The sequence below is a fragment of the Cataglyphis hispanica genome, unplaced genomic scaffold, assembly GCF_021464435.1.
Source record: "Cataglyphis hispanica isolate Lineage 1 unplaced genomic scaffold, ULB_Chis1_1.0 scaffold33_size16224, whole genome shotgun sequence".
Lineage (NCBI taxonomy): Eukaryota > Metazoa > Arthropoda > Insecta > Hymenoptera > Formicidae > Cataglyphis > Cataglyphis hispanica.
Genome location: NW_026099117.1, coordinates 2024 through 14136, shown reverse-complemented (window position 1 = coordinate 14136; position 12113 = coordinate 2024). Strand labels below are relative to the sequence as shown.

The 12113-nt window shown below is 32.0% G+C and overlaps 1 protein-coding gene across 1 annotated transcript; it reads left to right on the top strand.

Moving 5' to 3' along the window:
- The first annotated feature begins 400 nt into the window (after positions 1–400).
- LOC126858671 (fatty acid synthase-like) lies at positions 401–11496 on the top strand. Its single transcript, XM_050609148.1, is given in 16 exon segments — positions 401–1672; positions 2608–2858; positions 3023–3254; positions 3375–3793; positions 3894–4184; positions 4769–4881; positions 6262–6356; positions 6775–6935; positions 7493–7640; positions 7643–7809; positions 7907–8409; positions 8561–8865; positions 9116–9517; positions 9618–10633; positions 10769–10895; positions 11190–11496. Coding segments are annotated over 16 exon segments (4560 nt in total). The 5' UTR covers positions 401–1500; the 3' UTR covers positions 11348–11496.
- The last annotated feature ends 617 nt before the right edge of the window (positions 11497–12113 follow it).

The window sequence follows — 12113 nt, the reverse complement described above, 5'->3', positions numbered from 1 at the left end:
TGTATATCGTTTAAAAGGGCTTAACAAATTTTTTTTTTTTTGCCTCAAATCAAAAATTAACGTGTCAACTCATTCAAGAATTATTTAAGATCAAAGTTTAAAAAAGCCAATTTTCAAAAAAAATTGTTGTCTATTTGGAAAAATCCTAAATAAACGTTTGAGATTGGAAAATGTTTGTCTTTTCAAGTCTGTTTTATAAAAAAATTCAGATTTGATCTAGATTTTATATAAAAAATAATTTTGGCATTATTTTCAATTAAACATTAAACAGTTTTTGCGTATCATTTTCAAAAAAAACCCAAGATTAAATTCGAATTTTTTTATGTAAAAAATTTAAAAAACAAACGCTTTCATTCCATGAATGCTTTTTTAAGATTTTCCAAATAAAAGTAAAAATTTTTTGAAAATTAGTTTTTTTCAAATTTTGACCATAACTCTTGAACGGATCAACCTCCGGTTTAGGCAAACGAAAAGTTTGCCTTCTTTGTCGCAAACTGGAGATTGATATATTCTTTTTTTAAGCCCTTTCAAACAATATACTACAATATGGAGTGAAACTTTTGAGTTGGTGTCCCTCTAGGAGGGACTTCTTTGCAGAGATAATTCCCCCAATCCCATTAAGGGAAACCAACGTAACAGCTGAAAAAAATCTATTTTTAACAATTTTTTTCTGGTAAATAATGGTTTTTTTTTCAAATTACATTATTAACATCACAAAGTATAGAGATTGAACTATCTTTTGTGAAATTTTTGTTACAAATTATTAATAATAATATTTATAGTTATAAAAGCCTATATTGTGAGTAATCTTAAAAAAAAAACGGACGCATTCATAACGAGGCAACAAAAACTCTAAAACAAAAATAAACAAACATTTTCTTAAAATATAAGACAATAGCTTCAGTAATACGTATGGAATTTTTGATTAAATAATTTGTTCTTTTGTAATGTTAAAAAATAGAGATCAATATCTCATTAATTTTGGTACTTTTTTCTTCAACAGTCTGTCATTTTTTTTGTATCAAATAACTTTTCAAATCCATACGTGCAACTGAAGCTATTGTTTTATATTTAATGAAAATGTTTGATTTTTTGCTTCAGAGTTTCCATTGACTCACTAAGCGTGCGCCCGTTTTTTTCTAAAGCGACTTGCACTATTGGCTATTGTAGTTATAAATATTAATATTTTTTAACAAAAATTTCACAAAAAGTAGTTTAAATTATGTACTTTGTGATGCTAATAAAGTGATTTGAAAAAAAAAATCAATTATTTATAAGAAAAAAATTCTTAAATATAGTTTTTTTGATCTCACACTGAATTCCCTTCCTTAAAAAAAAAGTAGTCTCTCAAAATGATCGATATGTATTTTGCAGTTTTTCATAATTTTGAACCGTTCCCGAAATATAGATGACGGAGACAGGCTTTATAGACATCTTATACATGTAATTCTCAAATAAAGTTGTGATATCTCTTTTCAGAATTATTTGAATTTGTAAAAGATGGAAAATAACAAGCGATTCAATCCATATGTCAGTGTTGATGCTGAAGAAGAAATAGTTATCTCTGGTATTGCCGGAAAATTTCCTAATTGTGAAAATATAAAAGAATTTCAAGATAATATTTTCAATAAAATGGATCTTGGTTCGAGCTATAATCAACGCTGGACTAACTGTAATACAATAATACAATTTTTGAAAATAAATTTTGAAAAAATCTATATACATTATCATAAATAAATAAATAAAATTATAGAGTATTTTACAATCCTCGTATAATACTTTATTAGTGTGTTCTAGGGGTAAAATAAAGTCAAAAATTCTAACGCAATAATTTTGAGACTGCAATAGTTTTTGAATTATAAGCAAAGTTAACCAATGATATCGCGTAATACATAGGAAACGATAAAATAAAATTAGTTGTGCAGTAAAAATCAATATCACTTGACTTGAAAAAATCAATAATAAATGACAGATCGGTATATATGTAAATGTAATTACGAGCATGAGCGCGCGAGTTTTACGCAATATCTTTGATAAACTTTGATTGCTTTTGATTCAAAAATTATTGCAATTTTTGTATTAGAATTTTTGACTTTATTTATTGATATTTTAGACGAAAAGTTTATATGAAACAAACACATTTGCTTTTAAACAAAAGAATTACTTTAATGAAAAGCCTTAATCGAAGAATAATAAAACAAAAAAATATTTAACACAATGTTCGCATAAAGCCACGTAACGGTTTTTACTAGTCTCGATTGCACGTGTTTTCTCACCAAAGTATTGTTCGCCAGTGTGCTCGTTTCCAGCGCTATCACATTTTCGATCGCTCGCTCGTTAGCACGTTTGCACGTTCGCATATTTCGAGCTATCACTTGTGACGGATATATTTAATTTGGAATTACAATCTTTCAACATTTACTTATAAAATATGCTAATAAAATATTATGCGGAGATTGTAAGACACTCTGTATATAAAATATGTCTTTAGAAATATTTTAGTCTAACTATCTACCATATAACAACGTGACAATATTACTTATTATATGATAATATTACTTATTTTATTATTATTATTTTTATTCAAATTATTTTAAATCTTAACAGATATCTATAAAATGCCTGCTCGAATAGGAAAAATGAACAATATAGAAAAATTTGACTCTGAATTCTTTAACATATCGACCGAAGAAGCTCATGTACTTGATCCTGGATGCAGAATGTTACTTGAGCATACCTATGAAGCAATTATTGATGCGGGTGTAAATCCCGCAGAACTGCAAGGAACAAATACGAGCGTTATCACAGCAATAAGTGTTTCTGATACATTTATAGATTTGCCATACGAAAAGCTTCAAGTATGTGGTTCACATTGTATAGTTATTAATTTAAGTATTAAAAATCGATAAAAGAAACACGCGTTTCTAAAAGTATTTAAATATACATATACAAAAAGATATTAACACAAAAGATATGGAGAGAAAACATTTTTAACATGAAAATTGTATATAATTGTTAATAGATTGCTGGATTACCCATTCTTGGATGCTCTAAGAATATGATAGCAAGCAAAATTTCTTATTGGCTCGGCGTTACTGGTCCGGCGTACAATATAGATACTGCATGCAGCTCGAGTCATTTCGCAATGGTGGAAGCTTACAGGATGATTCGATCTGGCATTTGCGAAGCGGCTATTGTCGCTAGCATAAATATATGCAACAATCCGTCTGTCACTCATCAGTTTTTTTGCCTGGGTATATGGAAGATAATATTACTGCGTTCAAAGTTCTTACATGCTTAAATAGTAAAATATTTAAACAAAATACATCAATCATTTATATTGATTGAAACAAATAAACTGCTGATTGTTTTAGGAGTTCTATCTACTGATGGTTATTGTAAACCTTACGATGAAGAAGGTAATGGTTATATGCGTAGTGATTCAGCTGCAGTAATGTACTTACAAAAAGCAAAAGATGCAAGAAGAATTTATGCGACTTTTGTCTATGGAAAAACCAACTGCGATGGTTTTAAAGAAGAAGGAATTACCTTTCCATCATTTGACAAACAAAAAATGTTATTGGAAGAAGTTTACGAAGATTGCGATATTTCGCCTCTTGAGTTATTTTACATAGAGGCTCATGCAACTGGTACTCTAGCGGGCGATCCTGTGGAACTTCGAGCCATAGATGAAGCTTTATGCGCTAAAAGACAACTACCTTTGTTATTGGGTTCAATAAAGTCGAATATTGGACATTCAGAAGCTACTAGCGGTCATTGTCAAATTGCAAAGGTAAATTTACAACAAAATAGGATTGACAAAACTATATAATCTAATGTTATATGTAAGTTAATGCATTATTTTCTCATTTAAACGTTATTTTTGAGTAAAGGTTTTAATAGCGATGGAAACTGGTATACTAGCATCTACTATACATTTTAAACGTCCACGAAAGAATATGACGGCTATCATTGAAGGAAGAGTAAAAATAATCACTGAACCGACAGAATATAAGGATGGTTATATCGGTATTAATTCCTTCGGATTTGGCGGTGCTAATTGCCACATATTACTGAAACCAAATCCAAAAATTAAAATCAACAATGAAGAAGACAATAATTTACCTAGACTTGTAGTTATTTCTGGATGTACGGAGGAAGCGGGTAAAATTATATTAGATGACGTAAGTATATTACATTATAAGTACTGTAAGTATAATTACTAACTAAATAAATACTAACTATAATTACTGTAAGTATATTACAGTATAGTACATTATAATTTATTTCACAAATGATCAAATTTTTCTTATAATTACTTTATATATTAAAATAAACAAAATGTACAGGCTCTATTAAATACAAATTCAAACAATAATAATTAACAAATAAGAGCCGGCGCTGGAGTTGGTGCGCATACTTTATTTAAATATTAAATTAATCTAGTGCCGAATTTACGACATTACAAAATTGAACGAACGTTTCGGTCCTTATTTTGGGACCTTCTTCAGCGTGAAAATTAGACGCAAACATATAATTAAATCGGCGGGTCAATCCAAGCGAACTAATCCATATCAATTGTATCTTAATAATATGCATTGATACGTTATCACCAAGATCATAGGCGCCTCTTTCTTTGATATCATGAGAATCTCAATTTATTTACACACATAAATTTTGAGTTTAAAAAAAATTAATTTTAAGAATAGTTTATTATAAATATAACATAATTGTCGTATACTTACGATTAGTAATAATATTTCTATAGGTACAGAGTCGGTCGATAGATGTAGAATATATCTCTCTGCTACATCGTATTCATAATGACAATATAAAAGGACATTCCTACAGAGGATACATTATTGCTGGATCTAATTGTAACGGTCGGATTTTCCCGAGCGCTGTTTCTTGATAGCTCGGCCGGGATCAGGGCTCGGAAGGGTATAGCAAGTATCGTAGCCGGGTATAAAATAAATAATGTGTTTATTTACGTATGAGAGTATGTACAACGTGTGAGTGGGCGTGTAGAAATGTATAAATGTATAAGTATGCAATGGGTGTCGGATGCGTGTATGCGGTATAGCGTATGAGTGTGCGTATAGATGACGTATGGTTGTGCGTGTATACAATGTGTGTCGGATGTGTATATAATATATAGCGTATGAATGTGCGTGTAGATGACGTATGGTTGTGAGTGTATACAATGTGTGTCGGATGTGTATCTAATATATAACGTATGGATGCGTGTATCTTACGGATGACCGGGAGTGACGCGCGAGTGCGTGTCCGTAGGTCCGGCGGAAATGCGGATGCACGGCGGTGGTGCGATTTCGGTGCGTGATGCGCTCGAGTGCACGCGGTAGGGCACTCGTGAACGGCGCGATCGTACGCGGTAAATCGAACGGTCGCGTGCGATTATCGATACCCGGCGTCGATGGGTGGTAGCACCTGTCGGCCGGGTAATTGTAATGGCGCGCGGTAATGCCTACGCGAGGGGCGGGAGCCTCGCGTCTTGGCGAATCGCGTATTGCCAAATTCGGTGCGTAGGGCGGTCTCACGGCCCTACGCGCGCGGATTCCGTCGCCGTATTAATGGCGAGTCTCTGGCGGATTTATGCCGGCGCGCGAAATACTTCGCGATATTTGTTCCGGATTTGCAAGGATGGGTTGCAGCGGATCAGGAGCGTTTCGGCAGACGGGAATATCCGTCGGTGGCGGGTAATTTCCCACCGCTTGAGTTGTTGCCGGACGTTCGGTAGTTTGTTAGGAGCGCTTACTTTTGGCGAGATGCTGGGAAATGCCCAGCAGAGGCGGAGTACTCCCAACCTCTATCTTGCTAGTAAGCGTCTACGTCTCTGGAGTGCTCTGAGCGTCTTGCCGACTTCAGAGCGCGGAGAAGATTCTATCTTTTTAGCCGGTGGAGCGCCTTTTTATACCCGGCGTCGGCGGTATCGCGTCGGCGCGATAATTGTTTATCCAACAATTCGGTTGAGCCCGACCGCGGCTCGGGAAGTTTCGGAAACGGTCGGAGCGGTTTCCCGAGCGCGCGAGTCGAGCTCCGGTACGGTGTGCCGACCCGGTTATAAAAGTAAACAAATATTATTACATATTTATTTTCGCTCACCGCTTTAAAATATAATAGGGCGCGTAGCGCCTTCGCTCAAATGGTCCCTTGACTGATGGGCGTGGGACGGCGGTCGGTTCGCGGCGTCCGGCGGGTGGACGGCCGCGTAACGATGGTCGTATCGTTACATCATGAATCCGATAATGCAATAATTAAAATAGAACGCAACGTATGTACGAAAAGACCGATTTGTTTCATATTTTCGGGACTTGGATCTCAGTGTTTTAACATGGGTAAGTAAATCGCACAAATTTTATATTACAATAATATTACAAAAATATTTAAGAATTATTAAAATATAACATACATAATTGTTTGCAATTAACATTTAATAATTTTTAATTTTTGCATATGTTGACATTCTTAAGTATAATTGAAATATAAAACACAGATATAATATCTCCAGTTTGCAAACTTTGTAATTTTTTGACATACATTTATTAAGTATGATAACTAAATTCGATTAAACTAAAATATACAAAATATAGTAATAATACTGTAGGAAGAAAGTGCAAAATCAAGATAAACAATTTCCCGAGATTTTATTCATACAGTTTTAGATCAATTTTTTAGCAAAAATATTATTTAAGAGAATGTATTACAAAACATTACGAAATAATGTAATTATATTGATTTTTTAAATATTGATAGGTCGAGCTTTAATGAAATTTCCAGCATTTATTAAAGCGATCCAGAAATGCGACACAATTTTAAGACCTTACAATATATCGGTGACAGATATAATAATAAATAAAAACAAAGATATTGTCGACAATGTAGTCCATTTATTCGTAGGCCTTATTGGGTTACAGGTATAAACATATATTTATAAATAAAATACGAGGATCATTTCATAAGTAATGCTCAATGTTGTAACGCCGCGAATGCATGATGTAATCCCAACGAAATTTTTAGACAATTTAGTGGAGGACTCGAGAAAGCAAAACGTCGCTTAAAAACTTCTATAATGCGTGTTCATTGTGAATTGACGAGTGTTAGAAATAGCTTCTGCAAACGCCTTAGGGATATGACGCGTGAAGATCTATGATCGTATATCAAGATCAATACTTTGTAGTCAAAAATTTAACAGACATTCATAGTAATTTGCATTACTTATGAAATGACGTATATCTTCTATGTAAGCTACAGGATTTTTTTTGTATTGTCTAATTTTTTTTACAAAGAGTCTTATATTTAAAGATCAGTATTTTATAAAAAACTAAAGTTATTTGTAAAATATATAATTAAAATAAAAAAAAACCTGTTGCATAATTATATGCAGAATGTTATATTTGTAACATTTCATAATATTATCTTATTCAACGAAAAAGCATTAAAAAGTTATAATAAAAAATAATATGTATGGCAGATCGGAATAATTGATCTTTTAACAAGCATTGGTATCACTCCTGATATTATAATGGGTCATTCCATTGGCGAATTAATCTGTGGATATGTCGATGGATGCTTGACGGCTGATGAAACAATCATGTTGGCATATTATGTCGGCTTAGCATTTTTAAGTCAAAAATAATAGATGGCTTAATGGCTGAAATTAATCTCAATTTCGAAATTATGAAAAATATCTGTCCATCGGATATTGATGTAGCTTGTTACAATAATTTATATAATTCTATTGTAAGTGGACCAAAGAACTCTGTAAGAACATTTCTCGCCAAGTTACAGGTTTGTGAAAACACTCAAATATTATTAAATAATATATTTATATATTTATAATTATATATTAAATTTTAAATAAATGACAAAATTTATTCCTATTTAGAATGAAAATATTTCTGTAAAAGAAATTTCATTCGGAAGTATACCTTTTCATAGTCGTTACGTCGAGCCGGCAAGAGTTAAACTTTTGGAATACTTGAATCAAATATTGCCGCAACAGGTGTCTCCAAGTTCAAAATGGTTGAGTGTGAATGAATCTTATGAATGGTTCAATACATCTCCAAAATTAAGTCTAGCAAAATATTATGCACACCATCTGCTAGCTCCAGTATTATTCTCAAAAAGTCTGCGCTTTATTCCAAACAATGCAGTGACAATTGAGATAGCATCGCACAACATTCTACAATATATTCTTAATGATTCCTTAGAAACAACAGTGACAAATGTCGCGTTAGAACAATTTTCTCACAAACCAAATATTGAAACATTTTTGCATGGAATTGGAAAACTTTATAATGCAGGATTACAGCCAAAAATCGCAAATTTATATCCGGAAGTTAAATTTCCTGTAAGTCGTGGTACACCAATGATTTCTCATCTTATACGGTAAATGTAACACAAGTTTCTTCAATTATGTTCGTTATTAGATAAATGATGAAATTTTAACAAACAGAAGATTGAGTTGCCGTATTTTTAATGGTGATGTAAAGACAAATTAATATTTTATACATTGTTGAATTAATGACATTTTTTGTAGATGGGATCATTCCAAAGATTGGTATATATTTCGTTATACTGGGAAAAAAACAATTGACAAAGGGGAAGTAATTGTTACTATTGATGTTTCCGAAGAAGAATTTATATATATGACTGGACATGTCATTAATGGAAAAAATTTATTACCTGCGACGGGTTATCTTTTACTTATATGGCAAATGGTTGGCTGGTTAAAAAAACAATATTATATCGATATACCAATTGTATTTGAAGATGTCAATTTTCTACGTTCTACAATATTACCAAAACAAAGTTCGATCGATTTAACTCTTATGATGCAAAAGGGTAACTTGTACAATTAAATTAATTTTGCAAATTATATATACAAAAAAATAAAAAAAGTTTATGTAAAATATGAATGAGAGGAAAGATTATATAAAATATAAATTCAGAAAAAAAGCTTGTATTTAACAAATAAACCGTTAGAGCAATCTGTCAATAGAGTGACTGCAGATTTGAGCAGAAAATGTACTATTAGCATCAACTGCGTTCTTATAAATTACGTTTACAAAAATTGATATCGATATTTTTACAGGTAGTAACAAATTCGAAATAATTGAAGGAAACAATACTGTCGTTACTGGAACAGTACGAATTCCAATTAATATTGAAGACGAGAAAATATGTACTACATTTATTGATCGAAATGACAATGATGAAGAGGTGATGAGTACGAAAGATATCTATAAAGAATTGAAGCTTCGTGGTTATCAATATACCGGCGAATTTCGTGGACTAAAAAGCGCGTCAATTAGGGGAAAGAATGGTCACATTGTCTGGACTGACAACTGGGTAACATTTATGGATAACATGTTACAGATGATGTTTTTAGGACTGAATTCGAGAAGTCTTTTTGTACCAACAAGAATTCGTAAAGTAGTAATCGATCCAGAATCTCATATAAAACAAATCGAAAAGCTTCCAAATGAAGAGAAACGTATGTTTGCAGTAATTATAAATGAGCACAATATTTAACTTTGTATTATTTTTCGAAAAATATAACTATATAAAATATGCGCTATTGTTCTATATTGCAGAAGTTCTTGTACAAAATTATAAGCATTTAAATGCTTTAATATCCGGAGGAATTGAAATAAGCGGCATTTTGGCTACAGTTATATCTCGCCAACAAAGGGCAATTGATCCCGTTCTCGAAGAATACAAGTTTGTCGCTCATCAAGATTTAGATCTAATGTCCTTAGAGGATACAACAAGAATGTCCGTGCACATTGCGCTCGAGTGTTACAATATGATAAACGTAAAAATCATGGAATTTGTAGAGGATAGCGATCAAGTGATGCCGGAGAATTTGAATTGTTTATTTGTGAATAAAGTTCTGGAAGATTTACCGCAAATTCAACCCTATATCAAACTAGTAGCAACACACGAGCGATTCAAAGATATCACTTTGTCTGACAATATTTCTACAATAGAATTTGATAAACTGACAAAAAGTGAAAATTATTTGATGATTATAGGTTACAAAATTTTAACAAAAAATAAACACGAATTATATGAACGATTATTATCTGTCATAATGCCAAAGGGATTTTTTCTAACATTCGAAGAGTTGGATGCTATCTACGACTACTCATGTCTGGATAAGTATGGATTAAAAGTAATTTTGGAGAAACGCACCAACGACAAGACAATTATATTATTAAGAAAAATACATGATATTGAAAGGAATCAACAGATTGTGCATATAAATAATTATGAATTCTCATGGATAGACAGGCTTAAATCATTCATGAACATTGAAAATGAAACTAGGAGAATTATAGTCGTCGCAGAAGGGGACTTTGAATGCGGACTAATCGGCCTTGTAAATTGTTTGCGAAAAGAACCGGGCGGTAAAATGATTAGAGGTGTATTTATTCAAGATAAAGATGCACCTACTTTTTTATTGCAAGAACCGTTATATATAAGCCAGCTACAATTGGATTTACCCATCAAAGTTATACGTTCCAGAAGCATTTGGGGTTCTTACAGACATTTTCCATTACCATTACCCCAACCAAAACTCGTAAAGAGTGCTTATGTTTCTCAAATGGTATGTTAAGAAGATTCGGTATTTAGAAAAAATTGTAATAATATTTCGTGTTAATTTTATTTTTAAATTAAATAATGATTTAATAGAATTTAATTTTAACAAATTAAAATGATTCATTACATTTATTTAATTTAGGTGCGAGGTGATCTCAGCACTTTTTGTTGGATGCAAAGCATGATACCTTTGGTCAACAATGATGAAGAAAATCTGGTAAAAATAGTCTATGCGTCTATTAATTTTAGAGATGTCATGACAGCTAACGGTAGGATATATATATATATATATATATATCGGCACGTTGTGTGTCCGCTAATAACCGTATCATCATGTACAGCGAATTATATCTATTAGAAAAGTTTTTTTCTATTTTACAATTTTTGCCATAATTAATGAGAAATCAGTTTAAAAAAATCGGCCAATCCATTCAAATGTACGTACGCGGCGAGAAAGAACATTCTACTGTTACGTGATTGTTAGACGTAACACATAATTAAACTTGATTATTAATTAATTATTAATTGCTAGATTATTAATTTCAGTGTGTTTCATTTCACAGAAATTATTGCAAAAATCGCAAAATACAATTTTTATATTCAGTTTAACTTGTTCTACACAACTGCTAGTGATACAGTTATGCTTATACGCATCAGTGTATGTATGTGTTACGTCCTGTCGACTCCACGATTTCTTCCTTCCACGAAGATGCAGCAATGATTGTCGATTGATGATAAAAATGAATCGTTCAACAAACAGAGCACCTTGCGCCACATCTTAAACACTTATTGTTAGTCACTTGTTGATAATTATGTTTACAATTAATCGTGAGAAAGACGCAAAAAATTGGTGATGAACGACGCTGGTCTCCTCAAGGTAACAAAAATTCGATAGATATCTCTTATGGTAAAATTTTCCAACGGAAAAATAAAAATATATCGACAAGATAATAAAATTCTTCTAACAAAATATGCAACAAATACAGCTGCTTAATGATAAGAATTTTCTAACGAAATATTCAACAAACACAGCTGCATTAATAGTAATAAAAATAATAAAAATAATATAAATAATAATAATAATATACATAATCATAAGAAAATAAGACTTTTTCTAATCTGATCACGTATATGAATGTTTTCCGGGGAAAATAATGTTCAAAGAATCGTCGAACTAATATCGGGTTCATCAATCGACGATCACCACGGATAAAAATACAAAAAGTAGGAGAAACACTCCGTCTAATAAAGACACTAGCACAAATTTTAATTTGTTAAAGTTGGAGAATCCTTACTTCTGTACAGTTCTAATTTGTTAAAATTTTTGAGGATCCCTACTTCTGAAAAATAGAATACGTCTTCGGAAAAAACTGGGAAAAGGGAACCTATAAAACTCCAATTCATTATTTTGCAAGTTTTGCTCTTACATACATAATTATATCCACAGTCTTACTTTGTCTTGCTTTTGCACCGTGAGTTGCGAGTTA